The sequence below is a fragment of the Camelus ferus genome, chromosome 32 (assembly GCF_009834535.1).
Source record: "Camelus ferus isolate YT-003-E chromosome 32, BCGSAC_Cfer_1.0, whole genome shotgun sequence".
Lineage (NCBI taxonomy): Eukaryota > Metazoa > Chordata > Mammalia > Artiodactyla > Camelidae > Camelus > Camelus ferus.
The window spans coordinates 11,523,188-11,547,950 of NC_045727.1; the positions used below are offsets into that span (position 1 = coordinate 11,523,188).

Below are 24,763 nucleotides of genomic sequence, written 5' to 3' on the forward strand. Positions count from 1 at the left end.
ACAGTGAACATTTAACTAGAAACAAAAACATGAGAACACCCTTTGTTTTTCAGGATCTGGGGACGGTTAAGCTAGCTTTCACTGTGTATAGAATGCATACGGCTGGTACTCCCACATGGTTTCCAGGGAGAACGATGTCCAAAGTCAGCTTTTCAGATTCAGGATGCAACGTATTACTATTAAGTGTAATGTGTTATTATTTAAAGTACTGTTTACTGTGAAAGTACAATAATTAAAGTAGCAATCACACTAAAGTAACGTACTCTAAATCACGGTCAAAATGTAGCCTCAGATATACTGAATCAGAAACACCAAGCGGGGGCGGCAAGGGCATGGTTTAAAATGCAGATTCCTGAGTCTCAATTCCAGACCAACTAACCAGCATCTCTAGGGTGAGGTGAGGCCGTGGCATTTCATCTCTAACCAGACCCCCAGCTGATGCCGAAACCACTGCTCACTATGTTAACAATCCAAAAAGCTCAATTAAAAAGCCAATAAACCAATGTCTAAATCAAGGTCACCAGCAGGGAAGGGGAGGCATCCAGGCAGGGCACTAGACCTGAAACTTCTACTTGGAAGAATTCCACTTAGAAGGACTTCAACGAAATCTACTCTATATGTAACTCAATGTACACATTTCTTTTCTTATCAGAAACAAATAAACTCTTGGTTAAGCCTAAAACAAATTAATTCTTAACTCCTTCCACAGTTAAGTTCACGTCACAGCTGCAGCAGCACTGCCTGCGGGACCACTGGCCAGACTTCATCCAAAGGTGGCAGAGAAGCTGGGGTGCGGGACCAAGAGACACAACACAGGGGCTGCTCCAGGGGACGAGCCCGTGTGAGCTGACCGATCACAGATGCCTGCTCTCTGCCAGTTCTTACTACGGGAAGAATATAAGGTCTGTCCCCTCATGGTAGCATCACGACTATAGGACAACACTTGCCAGAAAACCTGTTTGGTGCTGGGTTCTTCCTCTCCCTCCACTACTTGACCAACGTTCAGTGAGCAATGTTCTAAGGGCCGATAAGCGATCCCTTTTCCTCAGTCGTTTTTGCTGTAGCTTGCCTTATACGGAACCCCTGCGAGGCCTCTCTCCCACGTCTGACTTCTCCAGGCTGCATTTCCAATCTCCATGCTTCTGCCAGCTCTTCACCGTGCACACTCTGTCTTTAGTTGCCTTTGTTTAGTTAAAACCTGCAGCTGTGCCAGTCGACACTGATCAACACACAAGAACTGTCCCCCCAAAACACCACAAAAATGCTTATGAAGCCAGGACAGGAGCCACCAGGATTCTCTGAATCACCTTTTTATATTAGATTACTTTTGCCAAATGCTGAGCCAAGAGGGTTTCCAGGCTACGAGGGCAAAGCACTGGATTTTTTGTGTCAGGATCATCTGTGTTGGGCTGTTCAAGTTGAGCTGATGGCATTTCCTCCACGGTTACCTGAACAAAGCGCTGTGTGAGGGCCCGTGTCTGAAGACAAATGAGACAATCTGTGCGTCCTCAGAGTCGTTCTGAGGGCTTAACCAGCAACAAGCCTGGAGCAGCAGCAAATGCTCTTATCAAAACCTGTGCTACTTCAAAGTACTGGCACGTTCCCAGGACATCGCCCTGGGTATCAGAGTTTAACCTGCTGCCAAGGCAAACACAATCAAAAACTCCAAAATGAACACAGTCCTTTTGTTCCCAAAAAGAAAAAAAAACAACCACCATCACCATATTTATTTAGTTTAACATATCTCCTGATCTAAAGAAAATGATGTCAAAAGATAACCTAGGACATATACACAGGTGCGCACCCCCCAAACCCAGACAACCTTAAAGAAAAAATAAGGGCAAATTTCTGTCCAACAGATAAATTCATCTTCGCTTCTGGAAGATGTTTCCACGTCCCATTCCACGTCCTCTCCCTCTTGCGGCCACTGAAAGATGGGAAAGAGAAAGGACAAGGCCAGGTCAGTGTGATCAGTGAGTACTCATACCACAGAGCAGCCAGGGCCCTGGACGTCGGCCCAGGAAGGGGCCTGAAAGGCCACCTGGTCCAGCACCATGCCCACCTCATCACATTTCACAGCAGGAAATGGGCGGGGACTGGTGCCTGGCCTCAGAGTGGGAGGCCCCAGACTCCTGCCTTCCAGCCCAGCACTGCTCTCTACAGGAGACTTGGAGGCAGGGCCCCAAAAGCTAAGGTGGTTTGGGGAGCCACTGTAGGAACCGCAGAAAAGATGAATTCTCAGAGCTGGCTGAGGGCGAGCTAATAAAACATGACAGATGCATTTAACTCACACTTAAAATTCTGAAACAAATACAGTTAAATGTTAACATCTATTAAATCTGGGTGAAAGGTTTCTTTGAGCTATTCTACATGTGTGAAATGTTTCATAATAGGAGGAAAAAATCACAAAGAAAAAACCCAGAAAACCCTCACAAAACCCCAAAACTAAACCACTCCCCATACAAAGGGCACAAGACTGCTGTTCTGTGACCTGAGGGTTTTGGGACAGGACCAGTAGCTTTGAAGAACAGGTGGCAATATCGTGACAGCTACTAACTGGAGCCTCACCCCCTCTCCTTTTAGAGCCTGGAACCGGCCTGAAGAGGGAGGGAAACCACAGGAGAATTGGGTCACGTGCTGATAGACCCGAGCAAGGGCTGGGGTGGGGGTGGGGGGGTGCACAGATGGCTCAGGCAGAAGTCAGTGAGCCAGGCAACTCAGTCAAGCACCTCTGGGCTTCTCCTTTGGTGAGAGAAGATGGGACAGTCACACATTGACAAGGGCAGCCCCCGTGGACGAAGCAGACAGAATACCAGTGCCCACACAAAGCCAGCACTTCTGAAAATCACTCCTTCCCCAGGATAAAAGGTCCAGAGCTTCTGGTTCTCTCTCCGTACTACCTCTCATTGGAGAAGGGCAAGGAGATTCTCTGATCAGTTATTCTGAAGGGCACTGTACAGGATTACTCAACTGAATCTTTAATCTCAAAAGCTGCCTCACATACAACGTGCACCGCAGCTGAAGATACTGACGGAGCCTCCAGTGACCCTCCTGCACTGTCCACCTCTTTATCACGATGGTCTTTAAGACCGTTTCTAACGATTGCACTTGATTTCGTAACTTATCAGCATGGCTGAACTTTCAGGACCCAGATATAAAACTCTGATTGGGCTAACCCAGAAAAAAGGTCGCACTAAGTCACCAGGAAAGACTAGTGCATTTTTGGAATGTACTAAAGGAAGGATTTACTTTTAAATACAAGAAGCTTTGGAAATACAAGTTCAGCACCCTTTAATGGGTAAAGATGGCTCAAACCTGCTTCTTTCTTTTCTGGAAATGGGTCCCCCCGACTGTCTCCCCCCGTTAATGCTGGGTGTCAGTACACACCCTCAGCCTCACTAGGAACTATTTACCCCATCGCTTTAGGAGTCAGCTAATCCACACTGCAGTGTCTCCACTCAGCAAACTAGACCAAGGCAGACTCCCCAGAATTTCTGAAAACAAAGGGCCTCCCAGAGGAGACCAACCACTCTTTCATTTAAATCCCCATCTTTTTTCTAAGGAGCCATTTTGGATTTTGCATAAGCCCCTTGAATTGGACCAGGTGAGGCAACACACAGAAGGCAGGGTACCTGCCCCCACCCAGGGTCCCCCAAGAGTGCAGGGAAAAGGGATGGCAGTGGTATGGAGAGGTCAGGTCCACCCCCAGGCCCCAGCAATAACAGGGCCCCTTTCTAAAAGGTACCAGACACACCCGCATGTCACAAGCAGTGCACCAGGAGCACCTACCTTGGGCCTTCAGAATAGCAGCTTTTCCCCGACCGGCCCCTGAGCCTTGGTTTTTGTTTTTCATGCTCTTCAACATGGGTGCGTTTTTCAGCATGTCAGGCAAAATCAAAAAGCGGATCTTGCTGCCGCGGATGTACACCTGCTCCAGCTGTGCCACACGGCCATCTCTGTAGGTGACTGTGATGTTGGACATCTGGAAGGAAATCACCAGCTCATCAGTAAGGTCTGACAGCAGGGAACAGGGGCACATGGAGACAAGCCTTGGCTGCTGGGAGGGGAGGCCAGAAAGGCAGAACTAACATAACAAAATCAAGGAGCCAGGCAAAGCTGGGTTAATTCCAGAGTGTCTACCATGTGAGCCAGGGACGGTGCTCAGCACTTCATATCATCGATCCTCACAGAACCTGCAGGGTAGGTATGAGATTTCTCATTTTTAAAGATTAAAAAAACTAAGGCATTTGTCCAAGGTCAAAGAGCCAGAATGCAGGGACTCCCGATTAGAACTCTGCTGGCCTGGCTCCAGGGCCCTAACTCAGCCTTCCTGCCAGCACATAAAATGCTCTTGGCGGTGATAATGCTAACTGAGACAGCTTAGAACTGCTTGTCCAAACTGTGTCCTGCATGCAGACTGCAAAGGCATCGTGAAGGTTCCCGTCCTCCCAGAGGACGTACTCCAGTAGGTGAGACTGAGCCCCGCTGGCCTGGGACAGGGACTGAGAGGTGGAGGTGGCAGTGCCTGCACTGAGGGCCCGGAATACTGGAGGGGTGCGAGGCAAGAGCTTGCAGAAAGAGACGGGACCGCCATCTCAGAGACCGTGGGGCCCCTCAAGTCTGTGGACAGAGGTGGGAGGGACAGTGTCCAGGGAGCACTCTGGACAGATGACTACCAGCATAGACAAACCGTAGGATGGGACTGGGGTGCCAGAGGTGAGTCCAGCCAGCACACTGCCTCGGTGTGGGAAGGGGACACAGACCTGCCAACAATCTCAACAGGGACCACATTTAACAGAAAAAGTAGCTTATTTCCCAGACTTCTGGATGGGAACGGATTACAGTGTATTCAGAACAGTCAAGCCCACACTGCAGGAGGTATGCTGCCTCCCAGATTTCTGACTGGCTTGCTGCTTTTTCCTTCCAGTGCTGACTGGCCACCTGGCCTCTGACTGAGAACCCAGCGTGCGAAAAGGCCAAGTACACTCTGAGGCCGCCACCACCGCCTACTCTGGGCGCTCTGCTGCCGCCAAGTCACCTCTCCTCCACTGCCTCCCGGAGCATCTCACCCCTGCCTGCCACACTCTCCCCAACCTGCTTCCAGGGTCCTTGACAGAGACTGTTACATAAGAGCAACAAGACTTACACTAAGTGCTTTCACACACGGCACATGTCCTTGTTGAAGCAAGAGTCCAGTATCATCACTTCCACTGCAACCCTGAGAACCAGCCCGCTACTGCTCTCTGGCTCTCGCCACGGCGCCAGTGAGAAATGGCCATGCTGTGTGCAAGGCCCACAGGCCCCGCTACGGCTGCGCAGTGTGTCAACAAGCCCAGCTATGTCTGTACCATAAGCCAAAGGCAGCAACTAGGTTTTAATTAAAGTCAGGCAGGAACACCCAGTTCACTCAACTTTCCCAGCAGCCACAACAAAACACAGATGGCATGAGCAACAGGATCCAACAGGCTTATCACAGACTTGGAGTCAGACACTGGGTTTAGATCAGCTCCTCCCACATGTGATTGGTCACCCTGGGCATCTGGAACCTTGTCTGAGCTCAGAGAGGTCCTGTAATGACTGAAGGATCTACTGTACGTAAAAACCTCAGTGTAGTGCCCGGCACAGAATGTGCATGCAATGAACAGAATCTTCTGGTACTATTAAGCTCACAGCCCTTTGGAGACAGGTCCTAGCTTGACAAGTTAAACTAAGACTTTTAAAATCTCAACAGCACCCAGAACCTGGTTTCTACATTCTACTCCCAACCTGAAAGAAAGCAAAGCTCTTGAAGAAATGGCTGATTCCAGAGCTAGGTTAAAGATGAGCCTGTAACAAACATCTTGTACCACAAGTTAGGGATGTGCTCCCCAAAACAGCCAAGACATAAAGGACAGAGAAGTCAGCTTGAGAGGGTTCCTACTGGCCAAATCTGGGATCACTGGAACAGCACAATAAATAAGGCCAGCAGTGGACTATAACCCACTTAACAAGACATATTGATAATGTGAGCCCATGTTGATAACAGATGAATGAATGAATAAATGGGGGATAAGGGGAGGCACTTCCATGCAGCAGACCCAATAAATACAGAGGGAATGATGGAGGAAAACAAATTATCCTTTTGCAAACTTAACTGTAAGAAGATTCAAGCAAGAATCCTCACTGGATGCTAAATGGGGCTTGGCGGGGGTGGGGGGTGGCGGGAGAATGAAGAGGAACAGAACACTCTCAAGTACTGACTTAAAGAACCGCCCCAGCAAAATTCTCATTAGTTACAAAAGGAAAGGAACACACACTGGAGAGACCACAAAGCACCCTAACCAAAAGATCAAGGTTAACAGCACCAATGGGGGCAGACAAGTGTTTCGGGCCTGAGTGACACCCCAGGAGACAAAATCACTTATACTGTAACAGTCAAAAGAGGGCATAACCCCAATCTAATTATGAGGAAACATCATAGAAACCCCAATCAAGGGACAGTCTAACAAAATAACTGGTCTCTAGTCTTCAAAATCGTCAATGGTGTGAAAAGCAAACTTGGAGGGACCATCCTAGACTAAAGAAGCATCAAGTGGGCTGACAGTGAAGCACAGTAAGGGACCCTGGACTGAATGAGGCAGAAAGGACAGCATGGCCATAAAGGACACACAAGGCACACACGTGTAGACAGTGGACACACTGCAGGTCAGAGTACCAGCTCGGTGCTGGAGTTCTTGAATTAGTAACTGTGCTGTGGACACAGTGAGAGGAAAGACACACAAGTACATGCAATAAAAGAGCATGATATCTGCAAGCCACTCTCAAATTGCTCAGAAGGAACATATAGTAGATAACTTAATAATTAGTTTTCCTTCTAGTTAGAAAGCTAGGTATCTGAAGAAATTCCTAACCACGATGCATTCAGAAACTTCAAAAACTTTCCTGATACTAATTCTGGGAGGTTTTCTACTGAGTCACGTGAGAACTTCTTTTGGGTTACCACCTTTATATGAAGACACCACACAAGACCATTTCCCACAGACCATTATGCCGCAGCCAAGTGAACAGTTCAGACGGTCTTGTCAGTGGTGAGGTGATCGTGCCAGGGCCCCAAAGCATCACTTCTATGTAATCTATTAACTGTCAACTATCATTTTTCCCCACCAAAACAGCTGGAATTACATTGCTTCAAGCACAGTGAAGTTTTGGATTTGACTCTTACTCTCTTTTTAAAAGACAACATTTACTGTGCTTTATGATCACAAACTTAACATATGCTTATCATTTTTAAAAATGAGAAAAATATTTTAAAAATGTAATCACATACAATTTTCTACCAAAAGACAACCACTCACTTTGGTCTTCCTCAAAAACTTTTAAAGCATCTTAATGTATCATTTGTAGCTTGGGTTGTTTTTTTTTTTAACTGGGAACATATCGTAGAGTTTTGTATTCCTCCCCCATTCGGGTCAACAGCATTTCCCCGCAGCATTAAATACTCTTCTATGCTATTTTCTTTGGTGAATAATATTCTTTGTAATGTACACTAGTTTGGTTAATCATAATTCATTTAACTCGTTAGAAATGTTGGTTGTTTTCGGGTTTGCATTATTAAAAACAGCACTGCAATGGATACCCTTTGTCCACAACTGTGGATACATTTCTGAAAGCAGATCACAGCAAGGATCATGAACTCAAATATGCTGACATATGTTAAATACGCTTCCAGAAAGGAGGTAACAATTTACACTTCTGCTGGCAGAGTAGCAAGGACTCCTTGGAAGCATTATTAATTTTATTCTGCTAATTTACAAGTTTAGACATTCTTACTGTTTTTAATTTGCACATCTGATTATTAACAATGTCATTATTTCTGGACGTCAAATGTCCAGTATTTTTGTGAATTATCTACCCATTTTTAAATGGGAAATTAACATTCTTAACTACTGTGAAAACTACTTATATATTAAATAAAACAAACTTTCATCATAAAAAAAATCACGAGCTGTCCTAAAAGTCTGAATACTGACACAGCTAGGCCAGGAGACCACCCCCAGCCTCACTAAGAATCTACGACCCAGCGCACTGAACACAGGATCCAATCCACTGCCATCAAAGTTTCTCCCAAAAGGCTACATCAATATAGTGTAGTCTAGAAAATCAAAATGATGTGCTTATTTCTACTCATTATTCCTCACCTTAAAGCTCTTTTTATGGTTTCTGATATTTTACTAAATATCTAAGCTCACAATTGGGATGAACGTTTTCCCCAGGGAACATATTTTGGGTTTTTAGTATTTACTTTTTACTCTACCTCCTTTCACAAAGAGTTAGAGGAGACTCACACAAACTTATCTGGTAGGATAAAAGTAGACACAAAGGTCAAGGAGTGGGTAAGCTGGGGTAGACAGTGAAATGAAGCCAGGCACTTGGTACCCAGGAATGTAAACCCGAATCCCTGTACATTTAATAAAGGCCTGTTCATCCCTTGATGCAGGGCCCTCAGCAGCACGCATGCTGGTGCCACGTCCTGCAGCCACCAGATCAGGCCTGCCTTGCAGGCGTGGGCTATGGGGAGCTAAGAGAGAAAAGCTCCCTGCCTTCCCAGCCAAACTTCAGACGCTCAGAAGTGCCTACACTCCCTGACCCAAGAAGCACCACAGGCACTTAACAAGTGCATACATCACATTTTCAAATGTCAGAAAAGGGCTGATAACAGGCTATGTTAAAAATACCCAAAGAATCCAGAAAGAAGGTGTATTTTGTACGGGGGTGTTGTTGAGGAGATTATCTAACACTGTATCTCCTTCCTTTGGGCCCAGGAGGAAGATCTCTCATATCCAGGGTCAGGCAAACACACACTGGTGTTTCACTGAAAGGAAACTATGCACCTCAGTACTGATCGTGTCCCTCTACCTGGCCTGTAGGAAGCTTAAAACTGTCCTCTAAACTCACACCTGTGACTTCTCTTAAACAGGTCCCCAAAATATGGGGGAAAATGATTACAGGATTGGGAAAAGAAAGGACAAAGCTAAATATCCCAAACGGCTCTTATTTATGCCCACACACCCGGGACCCGTAACAGTGGCACACATCAGGCACCCAGTAAGTAACTACTGAACCAGAACTTCAAAAACACCTCCAATCACCATCTGTCTGTCCTCCAAGACACAGGCTCACGCTGCCCCCACAGCTTCGTGTGCAAAGCAGGATACCTGGCAGTTCATGTTGTCCTCGGCTTCGATGAGCTTCCCTCGATACACCTCACCGGTGTTTGTCTCACAAGTCACGATGTGACCCTCCGCTTCATGCAGGACTTTAATCGGCACACCAATAGACATCTTGGCGGGAAGAGAGTCCTATGGTGAGAGAGACAACAATGAGTTCATCTTTCAGAGCTGGAGAAGGCAAGTGGCACACACCATGTCTCCCTCAAGGCCTCACACTCCATGAAACTTAACAAAGCTGCATTTTTTTTTAAGCAGGAAAAAAGGAGGACTCCCAGCTGGAGGAACCTACCTGGCAAACACAAGCAAGATGTGGGTGGGGAGGAATGGGGAACTAGATAGAGGAAAAGCTAATGGGAATGAAAAGAAAGTGCCTCCCATCTCCCCACCACCGCATGTCCCTTTATCTTCATCAAATAACTATGTGTTCCCCTACTGGGAACAGACAGTTATTGGTGTGTTGAGGAAGAGAGGGGCTGGGATGCATGTGTACCTGTCAACCCAAAGTTGCAGGTAACACCACTGCAAGAACCTATGATGCAGACCTCAGCTGTCCCAAAGGGTAGTCAGTGTCCACATTTAGCTACAGAAATTAAACCCAACTAAAATGAAATTAAGTTAAAAATTCAGTCCCTTAGTCACACTAGCCACATTTAAAGCGCCCAGTGGCCACAAGTGGCCAGTATCGGGCAGTGCAGATATAGACCAAAAGATCCAGGCCAATCTAGAAAAGACTGTGCATTTAATTCAACCCATTAAGTGATCTCTGACCCTCCACTTACTTCACCATTAAGGCTAAAGAGAAAACATCAAAGCGTTCACAAAGAATGTGCTATAAGCAGGAAATAGTTATCTTGGAGGAAAAACAATTGGGGCAAGTGCCTGACTTGACCTAATTAAAAGAGAAAAAGCAGTGAACTTTTAAATTCCAAGATGAGTAGCTGAAGGTTGGAACACCGGTGTGGTCAAGACAGGAAAGGGAACAGGAGAGGCTGGGAAAGACAGGCTCCCTTGGTGAGGTGCCTGGTGGATTTTATACTGAACACAGTGGGGGAATCACGGCAGATTACAGGTCAGGAACTATCTAATGCAAAGGCGGCAGCGCTTACAAAATGGACTTAACACAGCTTAGAAACAGGGAAACTTGACAGAATCTTGTGTAAGTGTGGAAAGCCTGAGGGGAGCGTGCCTGGAAAGGGGATGGAGGCCGAGATGCAAAGGATTTCGAAGAAGATTATGCAGGATTTCGGGGGAGGAGACAGTCAGAAATGATCTCAAGACCACTGCCTGGGTGCTTCGAAAAGCACCGTCCTGGAGAGGTGTAGACAGTGAAGAGCACGCACTTTGAGGAAAAGCTAATGAACTCGCTTCCAGGCGCCAGTGAGGCGACGCTGCTGTTTGGGTGGCCGGGCTTCCCGCCCTTCTCCATCCCCGACTCCGCAGAGCTCCTACGCAGCGCGTCCTTCTCCAGCCCCGGCCCCTCGCGGGTGCCTGGACCTACCCTCGCCCGCCCCCGGCCTCTCCTCACCGGCTCCGGTCTCTTCCTTTCTGATGCTGCGGAGACTGGCGACCACGAAGGCGTGAGGCGAGCGAATGGCGGGCCCGCGCTCCCAGAATACCTCGCGTTCCCAAAATGCCTTGCGCAGGGCCCGCCCCCCCTTCCTTTTCACAGTGGCGAGCGCAGTCTCGCCTCCGCTTCCTCTTCACCCCGCCGGCTGGGAAACTTCGGCTCTGGTACAATAGTTCCGGCCCCGGAAGAGAGAGCTGATGACGGGACCCAGGTGCCGCCGGAAACACCGACCCTCGGGCCGGCAAGGGCAAAGTGGGGCTCGCGCTTCCAAGCACCCGACACCAGAGACGGGCTGGACCGCCCGGCGGGGCTCGGTGGCGGCAGGTGGTGGGACCGAGGGCCAGGACCTCCCCTCACAATTTAAACTTCGGAACCCGGCAGCGCCAGGTGAGGCGCGCCCTGAGCGAGGCGAGGTACCCCACCGAACGGATAGGGGAACAGGGACGGAGCAGAGCGGAGGCCGGCCCACGGGATTCGGAGTAGGACTGGGCCTCGCGGAGCCCCGCGCTGTGCCTCGGACCCGATGCTGGTGGAGGCGCGGTGTCGGGCAGAGGCGGAGCTTGCCCGGGGAAGAGCCTCTGGGGAGCCAGCGTTCTCGGAACGCCCGGGCCTGGGCGGGGCTTCCGGGGAGCGAGGCGGGGAAGGGCTGCGCGTTCGCGCAAGGCCCGGGGAGGCCAGGGGCGGGGTCCCCGGGAGCCCAGACCCCGAGCGGCAGGGACCCGCTGAGATCCAGAGCCTGCGGGCCTGGAGGCGTAGGAGTCGGGGGAGGGGCAGGGCGGGCCGAGGCCTGGAAAGGCCGGGGCGGGGCTTGGGGTGGCCCAGCAGCCGCCTCCTCTTCTCCCCGCCGTACTGGCGCTGGCGGTGGCGGTGGCGGTGACAGTGGCGGCGCAGGAACCCGGCGAGCACCGGCCCCGCTCCCGCCCCAGCCGAAGTCGAAGCTGCAGCCGGCGCCGGGCCGGGGCCATGGGAGCCCCGCGCTGCCCGGGTCATGAGGACAGAGGCGGAGGCAGAGGGGCCACCACTGGAGTCCGGTCAGTGCCTCCCTGAGGGCTCAGCCCTCACTCCGGGGAACAAGGGGAACCTCACCCTAGCGCGGGGCAGGGTTCCGTCGCGCGACCGTGGGCCGACCGCCCCCACGGCCCAGGCTGTAAAGCTTTGAGCGAAACCTGGCCAGGTGTGCACTCCGCCTTGGCCCCCACCCCAAGCCCCGGTTAGTTGGGACCCTAGTCAGCTCTGTTAGCGGTCATGGGAAGATCTTGGTTGTGAGGCAGGGGCGGCATCTTCCCTAGAAACGGAAAGTCCTGCTGGACCCGCCTTGGGAGATCTGTCACTTCAGGGAACTGAGGCCTAGAAGGGCAGGGAACTGGCTGTGAGCACAGAGCGTCGGGGAAGGGCCCCCCAGACTCAGCTTTTTTTTTCTTGCTGCAGTTCTTCACTCTACTTCCTTCAGTCCCATGTGGCCTGAGTTCCTTTGGGGCAGAAACCAAGACTGACATTCAGTGCCCTGGGTGTAAGTTTGCGTTTCTAAGTGGGGGGAGGGGAGCAATAATTCCTGCTCTGCTTCAAGCACAGGGTTGAAGAGAAAGAGACAGTGCTTGCTGGTAAACTTAAAGTGAGGTGCCAACTCATGGGAGAGGTCAAGAGCATGTGGGACCCCCGCCCTAAGGCATTAGTGGGGCACTGGTTGTGATTACAGCAAGTCGTAGGTGCTACCCTGGGTTTTGCCTCCTTACTCCTCCAAGTATCTGACCCAGTGATCTTGATCAGACACTTGCCTTTCCTGAACCTCAGTGGAGTAGTGAGTCACATTTACAGGGAGGTCTCTATGGGCAGGCACTGTGCTAAGCTGTTTACATGCAGAGCCTTATTAATCCTCATAACCCATTGTTATTTGCACTTTTGAGCAGACTGAGGCTGAGAGGGGTTAAGTATTCAGGGCCCGTGAGCTGCCAACTGAGGCCAGGCCATTGCCTGCCAGGCAGTCCCTAACTCTCAGGTGGGACAGTCCCTTGGCTCCAGGCATCAATATCTGGCAGCAAGTTTGGCCTCAGAAGGCCTCGCCTACTCTTATCACTCCCTACAGGAATACCTCTGGGTCCCTGTGGGCTGCCCTTCCTGTGCCAGGATGGGATGGCCATGTGGGGATGTTTAGCCACCTGGGGGGTAGGGTGTGGGGAGGATCAAAGGGTTCTAGAGATCAGGGCAAGAAGAAGAGGGGCAGCAGAATTCCCGGGGGCCCTAGAGAACATGTCCTGTGCCACATCTCCAGCGGAGCATAGGGGAGGCATGGACAGAGTCAAAGTCTGGCCGGAGATGGCCCAGCTAGCCAGTGCCAGAGCCCAGGCCACAGAGTAAGGAGGGAGCTGTGAACAGAGGGCTACAGTCTGGAAGCCTAGGGGAAAGGAGTGCATTGCGGTGACAAGTGGGACTGGGAATCTTGAGGTATAAGTCCTTTTTGGGGAAAAAAACTCCTTCCGTTCACCGTTAGGCATGTCTGCATACCTCCTGTGGTCAGAGGGCTGGGAGGAGGCAAATGCAACCCTTTGCCTGCCTGCCACTGGGGAGTTACTGGTCTTTCTGGTGCGGGAGGCAGACACCACCTCAAACCCTCCATATTGAGGGCCTCAGGGAGGGAAGGAGCCAGAGCATCTGGATGTTCAGAGATGGGAGACAACGTTCCGGACTGAAGGGTGTGCAGGAGCAAAGGCTGGGGAGTAAACAGCCTGTGTAAAGAAAAACAAAAAGGCACTTTATAGCTACAGCGAGGGCTTCTGGAAGAGGGAGGCGCCCACCCCGAGGACCCAACAGCCTGCATAGAGTTCTCCCTCCCCTCAGCCCCATGGGGGCTTGTTTTAGAATATGAATACCTCGAAGGCAGAGCTCTGGTCCCAGGCACCTGTAGTGTCCGCAGAGCTAGCACACAGTGGTAGTTCATTTCTTCCAGCAAATGTTTACTAAGTTACTACTAAGCCTCAGACACTAGGCACGGGGAGTAACACTGAACAAAATTAGCAAATTCTCAGCCTTTAGGAAGCTTACGGTTTAGTGGGGAGACGGGATAGCTGTATTTTATGTTTATGTTTTTATTAGTTTTGCTGAGTATTCTGGAGGAGACAAGGAAGTACTGTGAAGGAGGGCCCCTCCCCACAAAGGCATAGTCAGAAAAAGCCTCTCAGAGGAGGAGACTTTGACCTGGGACCTGAATGACAAAAAGAGACAGCCTTGAGTACTGAGGGGAAAGAGAGTTTCAGAGCTGCACGTGCAAAGATCCTGGGGTGAAGACCAAAGTGAGGCGGGTGGGATGGGCCCTGGAGGCCTTAGTAAAGGGTGAGAATTTTATTCTAAGAGCAGTAGGAGACATTGTAAATCAACTATATTTCAATTAAAAAAAAAGTTAAAAAAACCTCTGACCAAAATAAAATTTAAAACATGTAAATTATGGTATAAAGGTAACTAAGTTGTTAATGAAAATTTAAACAGTCAAAGAAAAAAGAGAGATCCCTCTGGCCACGGTGTACAGAAACAGGAGAGGGGCTGGGGGTAGAACTGGGACAGAGGACAGGCAGAAGTCAGGCAGGACAGCCCTCAGGACTGAATCCACGGCATGGGGAGAATGTTGGAGGGCCTTAAGTGGTGGCCTGCGTTCCTTTTTTTTTTTTTAAGAGATTTTTTATTTTTGGGGGGGGTTAGACTAGTTAATTAATTAATTAATATATTTATTTATTTTTAGAGGAGGTAGTGGGGATTGAACCCAGGACTTCGTTAATGCTAAGCATGTGCTCTACCACTTGAGCTATAGCCTCCCCCAAACTGGGTTCCTTTTGGAGGCTCCTGGGGCCAGGGGAAGTGGGGAGCAAAGCCTGGGCCCGACTGGCTTCAGTGCGCCGGGCCCCGGCTGATGGAGGGCAGGGCGCAGCTTGTACCTGCAAAGGGCTTCACACACATTCTCACCCCGAGTGCCCATGGCATCCTGCAGGCTGACACCTGAGGGCTCGTTTCACAGAGGCTGACGCGGGCACCGAGAGGCCAGATGGCTCAGCCAGTGGGTGGCCTGCACTCACCACGCCATCCTGCCATCCACGAGCCCTGCGGGTGAGGCGTAGACGGGAGAGGCCAGTATAGTGCAGCAAAGAAGCAGTCAGGTCCCTGCCTCCTGGGGACACACAACAGCCCAGCAGGGCACAGACAAGCTCAAGGTGAGGGTCCTGCCTGTGAGCCAGAGTGTGATCTGGGGCCCAGCCGGCCTGGGATCAGGGAAGGCCTGGAAGTGCTGGCATCTTAGCCAGGCCTTAAGAGCTGGGGAGGGCTTAGACACAGGAGAGTGGGAGCTTGGGATCCATACCAGGCGAGAGACTGCCCGGGCAAGGCCGGCAGGTCAAAAGGCCAGGATGGGCTCCAGGGCTCCCGCATGGCCCTCTGGGTTGTTGCACACGACAGGAGCCAGAGCAGCTCTGCGCAGGCTGGTCGTGGGTTCAAGAGAGTCCCCAGGACCCCTGAGGTGAGGAACCAACGTGGGCTGAAAGGGTGTCGTGAGTGAGAACAGCGGTCACAGCCGAAGGGAAGTCCCTCCCGTTCTTCCATTCTGGCTGTTGAGTCACAGGATCCAGGGCAGGAGGGTCCTGTAGGCTGTGCGCCAGCCTGCCCCGCCACAGCCCTCTGCCTGGTGCCCCGACTCTCCTCTCTAGAGCACACCCTGATCACTTCCCCTAGCTGGGCCCCCTGTTTTTCTCTTCACTTGCTTGTCTCTGCTGTCCACCAAGGCAGGGACCTGTCTGTGTCACTCACCACCATCTCTCTGGTTCACATGTCAGGCACTTACTAGACTCTTGGGCAATACTTGTTGACTGAACGCCTGAATCAGATCCAAGTCCCCAATTTAGAGGCGGCCGGACTCAGCCCAGCATGAGGAAGTCAGTTGCCCAGCCCGCAGCCAGCCAGTGGCAGGCCCGGGGCTAGAACGCCTGGGTCGGGCCCTTTCTGCTGCGCCTCACTGCTTGGCAAGGAGACTGAGAGGTCACCCAGGGTAGCATTTTACGTACAGATGACGTGCCAGTCCCCTCCTCGGAGCTGTGGTCTTCACGCTGTGGTGGCCCTGGGGGCTTTGGAGTCCTTGGCCTTGTGAACTCAGACTTGAACATCTGAGCACCTGCTGTGTCCAGCCCTGTCCCTGCCTCCTTGGAACTCCCACCACGAAGAGGCTCAGAGAGAAAGGCCTGTGGGGCTGGGAGTGCACGCAGCGGGGGCTGGGCATGGAAGGGCAGTGTGGTGGAGAAGCCACGTCCACAAGCAGGCGTTCGCTCAGCTACCTGGAGGGCCAGGACAGTCCTGGCAGAGGGAGCAGGTGTAAAAAGGCCCCGGGGCATGTGGGCTCATGATGGGAACGTTCCGCCTGGAGGGCAGGCTGGGAGGGGAGGAGAGGCAAGGAAGCAGAGGGCACTGGGCAGCAGCCATGAAGGCACTGCCCTGAGAGGTGTGGGAACCAGCTCACTGGGGCATTTTGTGCTAGACTGACCTGCTCTGACTGGCATTTTAGGGGGATCACTGCTATTGTATGGAGAATGGACGGGTGGTGGCCCGTAAGGTTTGGCCCAGCCCCTGAACAGCCCCTGCAGCATCTGGGCAGGAGTTGAGGACGGTGGCTCCGGAGGGGTGGCAGTGGTGGGCACTGTGACCTCTGTGTTTCCCAGCAGGGGACTTTGTGCAGCTGCCTGTGCCCATCATCCAGCAGCTCTACCACTGGGACTGCGGCCTGGCCTGCTCCAGGATGGTGCTGCGGTGAGTGGGCAGGCCTCGGCCCTCCCCGTCCCACCCCCTGCCCTGGCTGGGGGACACACAGGGAGAGACCTGGTGGGATTCACTGTCCCTGTGGCTGTCCTCGGTTGGGGCTTGTGGGAGGCCCAGCTTCCATCCAGGCCCTATCCCATCTGCAAAAGTGAGCAAAGGGTGGACCAGGCCTTCCAGATCTGCATGCCAAGAGTGCCGGGGGCTCTGGGATGGCCAGGAAATCCCCGGTGCCCAGGCCTGGCCCACAGAGTGACCCCATGACTGAGACACAGGATCATGTGACCACTGGGTCACTAGGGAGCTGACTGCTGAGCTGAGGCTGTGTGACTACCACCATCAGGGCACAGAGGAACCATACCATCTCCATCTCCTTGTTGGAGAGTTTTCAGACAGCAGCATGGAACCCCAGGGCAGCCTCTCCCTTACCCATTTTACCTCCTGGAATTCCAGGCACAATAGGGTTCAACAGAAGAGTTCTGTGCTTAAAACTTAGAAAGCCTCTGCTAAGGTCCAAGCACTTCATCCTCGAGATGAAGCTAGTGAAGCCAGAGAGGATGGTGACTTGCCCAAAGTCACACAGCCAGCAAGAGATGTCAGGATCAGAGTCCAGGCCCTGGACTCCAGATCCAGTGTGGTGCCTGGGCAGCGTGAGGACAGGCTGTAGGATTTCACGACCAAGTCCAGGGGCTTGGGAGCTCAGACGGTGGCAGCCCTCGGGTGGGAGGTGACCCCGGCCAGCTTCCCCTTGAGGTGAGTGACCTCTGCAGCCCATCCACACACAGATACCTGGGCCAGCTGGACGACAGTGAGTTTGAGAGTGCCCTGCGGGAGCTGCGGCTAACCAAGAGCATCTGGACCATTGACCTGGCCTACCTGATGCGCCACTTTGGCGTGAGGCACCGCTTCTGCACCCAGACCCTGGGCGTCGACAAGGGCTACAAGAACCAGGTGAGCGCCGGCCACTGGCCTTCACTAGGTGCAGTCGTTGGAAGAGGGTGCGGTCAGGGGTGTGCACGCAGCTTGTGGAGACCAGGGAGCAGCAGCAGCCGGGCTCCAGGCAGGACTTGTGAGCAATCGGACCAGGTATCTTGGGTCCAGCTGCCCAGAGGACCTGAGCAGCAAGCGAGGTCTCTCCTGGCAACCCCTCCCCCTTGCCCAGAGACCACCCGCCTGCCTGCGACAGCTGCTGATGATGCTCAGAGGAGCCTTCCTGTGTCCTTCCCAGCACAAGCAGGGCCCAAGCCTCAGCACACCCTGCCCTCCTCTGGCCATCATTTTTTCCTCCTCATGGGGACAGCCGGCTCCAAGCTGGGTATTGGTGTTCTGGAAAAAAATCAATGTGCCATCTTTCCTTTCCTCTTTTTTGTCTTTTGAAAAAGAATGCCATGGCAGCCTTGCCGATACACCAGTGCGTTTCCCTCCCTGCACAGCTCCAGCTGGTCTTGCTTGCCTCCTGCAGAGGCACATCTTGGCCTGGGCTCCAAAACCTGGCAGAGCAGATTTGCTGCCAGCCTCATTGGCAAAAGGATTGTTGCACCGTGGCCAGTGCCGGTCACCCTAACTCTCCTTTGAACTTTCCAAGCCGGGAAAGAAGGCTCACTGATCCTGCTTGATCAGTGTGGCCATGAGGCAAAGGAAAGGGCCCAAGAGCAGGGTCTCTTCTGCCTTCCCCCCACCCCAGGACTCTGGCTCCCTGGAAGCCCCTGCACCAAACAGTATATTCCGTGGACCTCGCCTGGCTGAGCCTCGCTGGACATCCCGGGGCACTTTGCTCATTTACTCCAGACTCCTGCGCTCATGCCCGCCAGGGGACACAAGCTCAGGGTAGCTAACCTTCCCCAGGATGCCCACACGCCTCCTGAGCACCCTCCTCACCCTCTGTGTGGTCCCTTGCTCCCCAGCAGCTGCCCTGCTGGCCCAGGACAGACACAGCTTTCTGCCCGGGCCTGCTGCCTGCGCCGTCTTCCCTGTGGGCCAGGCTCCTCTGCTCTCCCACCATCTCTGACTCCGTGACATGCTCTTTACTCCATCCAACAGGAGTGAGGACAGCCAGGCCGGTGGCTTCTCTAACTGCCCCTCTGCTTTCAGTCCTTCTACAGGAAGCACTTTGACACCGAGGAGACCCGGGTGAACCAGCTGTTTGCACAAGCCAAAGCCTGCAAGGTGCTGGTGGAGAAATGGTGAGTCCACGCCCACCCTGCCCTTCCTTGCACGCCTGCTCACCAGACTGGTGGGGGGGGGAGGTTGGGGGTGATGTATGGGGAAGGCTGGGGAGTCAGGCAGAACTGGAGCTTCCCGTCCAGCTGGCATGGGGACAAGGCAGGCTGCGTGACCGACTGTACACAGACTCTCGCCTGGGGTGGATCCTGGCAGGGGTGGAGGGGCAAGTGAGCAAGGCAGACTCCAGCCAGCCCCCAGGGGCTCACAGGGCGGTGGCATATTATGGAGCACAGGGACCCTGATGAAGGGTGATGGCTTGAGGCGCATGCTGGCTCGGCGATGGAGGCTGCAGAAACAGCCCAGGGTGTGGACCATCGAGGGAGGCCTGGCTGCCAGACCACCCCACGGGCTGCTGTGACCTGACATAGTCCTCCTGCTCATCTACACCTGAGGGCAGGACTCAGGCAGACCCTGGGAGCGACTTGCCCCGATGCAAGCGACTTCCTTCCCCAGGTCCCGGCCTGGCTCCCCCCACCTCTCTTCTCAGGTCTCCCATTCTTCCCAGGTTTGTTTCCATTATTAACACAATGTAGGCACACAGTAGCCCATCAGGAAACAGGGAAGACGTCCCCATGCATCATCTAGCCATCTGAGCATGTGTTAGAGGGAAAGGCAGCCAGTGTTTGCTTAGTGGGGTAGAGAGCTGGGGCTGCCCCCATCCCGCAGGTGAGGAACTGAGGATAGCAAAGCAGTGTGGGCCCCAGGGTCAGCCCAGCACCACGGCCATGCTGTGAACTGAACTTGGGACTTTGACCCCAGTTGTCCCGTGAAGCCTGCTATTTTTCCTTCCAGCCCAGCCCCTGCCTTTCCCTGTAGCTGAAATCCTGCTCTGGTACAGACTGTGAGGAACTCAGCCAGCTGTTTTGTTTCAAAGACCAAATGGAAAAACTTGGCATTTTTCCCTGGGCCAGGGCAGCAAACTAGATGGTCACATGACTTGGCGTGGCTGGCATGGGGCCAGGCCACATGGCGCTAACGTGCCACTCCTGAGGAGATGGTCAGGAAGGAAGGGCCCTGAGTAGGTAGGCATCCCCACCAGTGATAATGGTGGGCCCCCCATGTAGTGACCCCCCCTAGCCCTTCTCCCCTCTGGCTCTTGTTTGGTCTGGTCTTCTCAGGGGGCATTGAAGGGGCCAGTGCCTAAGAGTCTGGAGCAGCCAGCTGCACTGGGGGTCCCCTGGAAGCAACACTGACCAGCCGTTCCTAGGCAGCCCCTTCTGCCACGAGCGGCCTTAGGAAAAAAAGAAAAACAAACTCTTCAGAGAAGAATTTGGTTTTAAAACTGGTGAAGCCATGCCTGGCTGAGATTTGGGGAAATCGATTAGACCAACAATTTCCAACGTGAACCACAGATGATTTAGGGTAAAGGACTGAGGGAGGCACTAGGTAGAAAGAATCCACTAACTGTGTCGAGAGGTGGGGTCTGTTTAAGAGGTCCCTGATGGGGGGCCCTTCTGGAGCTGAACTCTCATCACCCCGTGAAGGGTCTGCTGGGGCCAGGATGTCCTGGGCACACCCAGAGCCCAAAACCCTGGTCTCATGCTTGGCCCCCGACTGCGCCTGGGCCACAGGGGCACAGCAGGATGTTCCCTCTGCACTGAGCTCAGGGCGGACACGAGCTGTGTCCCCAGGCTTTGTGACACGGGACAGAGCGGGGGCCAAGCAGGGGTCCACTCGAGAGACTGGGAGGCCGCCCAGTGGCGCTGGCTGACCTACCTCCTGCCCACAGCACAGTCAGCGTGCAGGACATCCAAGCGCACCTGGCACAGGGCCACGTGGCCATCGTGCTGGTGAACTCGGGGGTGTTGCACTGTGACCTCTGCTCCAGCCCCGTCAAGTACTGCTGCTTCGCTCCCAGCGGCCACCGCTGCTTCTGCCGCACCCCCGACTACCAGGGCCACTTCATCGTGCTGCGTGGCTACAACCGGGCCACCGGCTGCATCTTCTACAACAACCCAGCCTACGCAGACCGTGAGTCCGGGGACGTGGGGTGGGGACGTGGGTGGGGATGTGGGCGGGGATGTGGGCGGGGACATGGGCAGGGACATGGGTGGGGCGGGCCCTCAGCCCCCACAACTCCTTCCACTCAACCTGGTGTGGCCCAGAGCCACTCACCACCTTCTCCCCAAAGCCTCTGCTTTGCCTGGGCTCCCTAATCCACGCCACTCTCTCGCCGTGCAGCAGAGCAGCCACCAACCTGGGGCAGTGCTGGCCTCTTCCACACCCCCGCCATCGCCGGGCCAGGACATCTCTCCCTACCAAGGCGCCAGCCCCATGCCGCTGCCCAGGGCCCCACCCGTCTCCCCCAGGCCCGCCTTCTGAGGACAAAGGAGAGTCTTCCCAGCCCCATCCCTGCTCCAGACCCACCCAGGGCTCTCCACAGCCCTGGGGACAGGGAAGAACCCCCCATGACTCACACAGACTTACCCTGGGCAGCCTCATGTGTTTCTTCCCCTCTCTGGGCCTCACTTTCTCCATCTGCTGAGCTCGGGAAGGGTCAGAGGACAGGCTCACAAAGTCCACCACAGGCAGGGAGGGCTTCCTGAACGGTGAGGGGTGGCTCACCGGGTGCCAGTGAACCCGGTGCTCCCCTGAGCCCGCTCCGCCCCTCCTGGCCCAGCAGGAATGTGCAGCACTAGCCTCAGTAACTTCGAGGAGGCCAGAACCAGCTACGGCACGGACGAGGACATCCTCTTTGTCTACTTGGACAGCTGACGGCGGGAGCCCACTGTGCCCGCCCCGCCGGGCTCACTCAGGAGGCCCTGGCCCTGGCCTGGGCTCCCGGGCTCTGGTGTGGAGCTGCCGCCTCTGCCAGGAGCTCCAGGAGGCTGAGGCCTGCCTGCTTAATCCACCAGCGCTGATTTCATCCTGCCCCTTCCCTCACACAACTGTAGTGGCTAGAGGGACCCCAGAGCATCTGCGTAGAGGTACCCCAGAGCATCTGCGTGGAGCTCCCCCAGGACCCCAAGCCCAACTCCAGCTGTGCCCAGGAGATGCCCACCCTTGCGGGCGCCCACGTGGCCTGCCCACCAGACCCAGGGCAGGGGGAGGAGTCTGAGCCCGTCTCCCCATAGGCCTGGTGGTTGAGCCCTGGAGACAGATGTTGTCAGGGCGGCGTGTTTGTTTGGATACTGTAGCTGAGCTCAGCCCCAGGGGCTGCAGACTCTCCGGGCCTCCTCTGGGACAGAAGTGCTGCAGACCCCGTGCCCTGTGGTGGTTGCCAGGCCTCTGGCCCCTGGGGAGGGCTGGACCTCAGGCAGAAAGGACTCTGAGGGTCCTGTGGCCTTCCGGGTACTCCAGCTCGAGAGGGTTGGGGCTTGGGAAGTGGGTGGGACCCTGGTTCCTGCTGGCAGGCAGTGCTCAAGAACAACTGAGCCCGAGGGCCAGGAATGGCTGCCTGGGCCTAGCGATCCACCGGCCCCGGGACCTCCTGACAGCAGCCTGGGTCCTGGTGGTGGGGTCTGCCTCTGAGAGTGGGGAGCCGCAAGGGTTGGGCTCAGGGGCTTTGGGCCTGAGGCAGTGGCCGGGGGCAGCCTTGGCCTCCCACCCACCCTGGTGTTCACACCAGGGCCTTTTGCACAGTGTTGGGTCTCATGTCTTGACAGAGAAGGGTGATGGCCACCCGGGATCTCACAGCACAGCATGTGGCATGGACAGAGCTGTGTCCTTTTTCTTTCTTCTTTTGGGGTTGGGGGGAGTGGTTTTTTTGAGATTTAAGTTTTCACTTTATGGGAGTGAGACTCATCCTCAAGTAAGACAGTAACAGTGAGATCACAGGTACTTTGGAACCACTGACACCTCTCTTCACAGCCCACGCTCTCCTTCTAAGAGAAGGGCACTCACGGCTGGCGGGCTGCGTGCTGGGGCCCCTCTCCGTATGGACAGAAACCCAGCCCAGGACCATGGTGGAGCTGGGTCTTGAACTCAGGTCTGCACCTAAAAAACAAGGGAAATGGATTATTCCCAAAGGGGCTGGGGACCCCCCACCCCTCAAGGGTTGCCTCAGGCTAGGGGGGTCGGGGAGCCCCAACAGCCACAACACCCTGGCCCCTCCGTGTCTTGGTCTTCCAGTGCCCGAGGCACGCGGCGGCGGTAGCTGCTGCCCCTCCCCCAGACTGTAAACCACACTCAGCATCTGCCCCGCGTACTCCTCCCCCCAGATTGTGGCGGCTCTGAGGGGCAGGGGTGGGCTCCGTTGCTGAGGGCTGTCAGACCACCCAGCTGTATTGCTCCTCAACACCCGGCAGCCTTGGCTGTTGGGGAGGGGCTGTTGGCTGGGCAGCCACCCTGGGTTTCAGAGACTAGCGATGCCTTCAGGCTGGTCTTATCACCATGGCCTTAATGCTGGGTGGCCCACGATCCCAGGGAGCTCTGGTTCCCATGCCCAGGGGTACCACGTGTGAAAGCTGTGGGGCTTGGGTGTCCTTAAGAGGGGTCGGGGTAAAACTGCTGAGAATGGATGTGTCAAGGGAAACAATGAGAGGAAGCAAAGCTTTGGGGCTGGCTGCACATGAGGGGGCCCTGACATGGAGGGCAGCCTCCACCCATCTTTTAGAGACATTCAGTCCCTGGGCTGGGAGGAGGGCTTCCCGGGGCAAGCCACGGGTTAGAGGTCACCCTCCCGGAAGTTCACGAGAGCTGCCTGTCATTGCGACGGTGCTGTCTGCCTGGGAAGCATCACGGAGGCAGGATGCAAGCCTCGTTGGGTCATGTTCCTGCAGAAATCATGAAAATGGGGCTGGAGACAGCCTGGACAGCAGGCACCCTGCCTACAGCCACCTCGACCCCTGTCCGCACTCAGGGGGCTGAGTGCAGCCCCAGGCCACGCTGTTCACTCCAGCCACATGGGGATAAAAGGGATCTTTTGCATTGCAGAGATTTTATACATAAATATATTTTGTTTGTAATGAGCCATTCTCAATAAACATCCTCACTGCAAAATGATGGCAGCCCTGGCCCACCTTTGTGATTGTTGTCTCCTTCCCGGGTTCTCTGCAGGAGCTCACAGGAACCCAGGTCCCTGACCTGCCACAGCGGGTTCAGCTGGGACTAGAGTCCAGCTTTCTGCTTCTCAGACCTGCATCCTCCTGGCACTGCTGGAGGCCCCATGGTCACCATGGGTTTACATGAGGGTCTTTGGAGCTGTTGGCGGGGGTTGCAGTCACCTCGAGGCTTGGCTGGGGCCGGAGCATCTGCTTCCAAGCTCACTCAGGGCTGCTGGCCACAGGCTGCCTAGGTGTCCTCACTCAGGACAGATGGTAATGGGAGGGAGCAAGAGACAGCATGAACCCCAGGAGGCAGGGGTCACTGGAGGTCGTGTGGTTCTGTTTTTTTTAGATCTCAGAACAGAACTCAGCACCCCAGAAACCACCCTATCTAGCGTGCCCTGAGGCATGCCCCTCAGAATGCCTGCGGTGAGAAGCTCTGTATGACGGGGTGCCCTGGTTGGTTCAGCCTGGCAAACACCACAGGCTACAGCCCCCGCCTGGAGATTTGGGATGCCCAGAAAAGGCTCTGAATAACCCTGCCAAAGGGGACCCTGTTCATTGAGAGTTTCCCCAAACTATTTAGCAACAAGAGTTTGTTTCTGTGTAACACTGGTATTCTGTGAGATACACTGACTCTTGGGTAACCACTGCTCCAGTCCGGGGGATACTGCAGCCCAGAAAGTGGCCCGAGGTCATCACTCAATGAGCTGTAAACAGCGCTTGACCGAAATCCATCGTTGCTTTCCCAACATCCATCGTTGCTTTCCCAACCCGCAGCCCAGGCCATGGTCAGAGGCAACCCTGGTGACCTTACAGGGCTGAGCCAGTGCTGACAGCAGCAGGAAGTGAACTCTGAACTCCCGGGGGCCTGCTTCCAGGCAGGAAGGCTGGCGTTTGCTGCCTGGCCTCCATCTGACCTGCCCCAGCTGCAGTATCCAGGAACACACGTCCTGGACTTGTCCTGGCCCAAGGGAAACCTCAGCTTTATCTCTGAC

The 24,763-nt window shown here is 54.2% G+C and overlaps 2 protein-coding genes across 18 annotated transcripts; one reads left to right on the forward strand and one right to left on the reverse strand.

Annotated features, from left to right (window-relative positions):
* Nucleotides 1-1,688: 1,688 nt before the first annotated feature.
* Nucleotides 1,689-11,130, reverse strand: SNRPD3 (small nuclear ribonucleoprotein D3 polypeptide). 2 transcript variants are annotated; one of them, XM_006177068.3, is made up of 4 exons: nucleotides 10,735-11,130; nucleotides 9,195-9,338; nucleotides 3,790-3,982; nucleotides 1,689-1,927 (listed from the first exon to the last, which is right to left on the reverse strand). In XM_006177068.3, the coding sequence occupies exons 2-4, from the start codon at nucleotides 9,318-9,320 to the stop codon at nucleotides 1,866-1,868; spliced, it is 381 nt and encodes a 126-aa protein (XP_006177130.1). In that variant the 5' UTR covers nucleotides 9,321-9,338; nucleotides 10,735-11,130; the 3' UTR covers nucleotides 1,689-1,865. The 2 variants fall into 2 exon arrangements, with proteins under 2 accessions (XP_006177130.1, XP_014408199.1); XM_014552713.2 differs by having other exon boundaries at nucleotides 10,708-10,872.
* GUCD1 (guanylyl cyclase domain containing 1) lies at nucleotides 10,936-23,737 on the forward strand. 16 transcript variants are annotated; one of them, XM_032471825.1, is made up of 7 exons: nucleotides 11,223-11,807; nucleotides 12,205-12,286; nucleotides 16,464-16,551; nucleotides 17,343-17,508; nucleotides 18,649-18,740; nucleotides 20,510-20,751; nucleotides 20,962-23,737. In XM_032471825.1, the coding sequence occupies exons 3-7, from the start codon at nucleotides 16,541-16,543 to the stop codon at nucleotides 21,324-21,326; spliced, it is 876 nt and encodes a 291-aa protein (XP_032327716.1). In that variant the 5' UTR covers nucleotides 11,223-11,807; nucleotides 12,205-12,286; nucleotides 16,464-16,540; the 3' UTR covers nucleotides 21,327-23,737. The 16 variants fall into 16 exon arrangements, with proteins under 16 accessions (XP_032327707.1, XP_032327708.1, XP_032327717.1 ...); XM_032471824.1 differs by having other exon boundaries at nucleotides 16,467-16,551; XM_032471816.1 differs by lacking the exons at nucleotides 11,223-11,807; nucleotides 12,205-12,286 and adding an exon at nucleotides 10,936-11,163 and having other exon boundaries at nucleotides 20,962-23,729.
* Nucleotides 23,738-24,763: the final 1,026 nt, after the last annotated feature.

What these genes read in the sequence shown, in the direction of transcription:
- SNRPD3 (XM_006177068.3), bottom strand. Translation starts at nt 9,320, where the DNA reads ATGTCTATTGGTGTGCCGATTAAAGTCCTGCATGAAGCGGAGGGTCAC. An exon ending in AGGACAACATGAACTGCCAG is followed by an intron (nt 3,983 to 9,194) that starts GTATCCTGCTTT and finishes ATTTCCTTCCAG; the next exon opens with ATGTCCAACATCACAGTCAC. An exon ending in TGCTATTCTGAAGGCCCAAG is followed by an intron (nt 1,928 to 3,789) that starts GTAGGTGCTCCT and finishes CCCATCTTTCAG; the next exon opens with TGGCCGCAAGAGGGAGAGGA.
- GUCD1 (XM_032471816.1), top strand. Translation starts at nt 10,974, where the DNA reads ATGACGGGACCCAGGTGCCGCCGGAAACACCGACCCTCGGGCCGGCAA. An exon ending in TCGGAACCCGGCAGCGCCAG is followed by an intron (nt 11,164 to 16,463) that starts GTGAGGCGCGCC and finishes TGTGTTTCCCAG; the next exon opens with CAGGGGACTTTGTGCAGCTG. An exon ending in TGCTCCAGGATGGTGCTGCG is followed by an intron (nt 16,552 to 17,342) that starts GTGAGTGGGCAG and finishes ATCCACACACAG; the next exon opens with ATACCTGGGCCAGCTGGACG.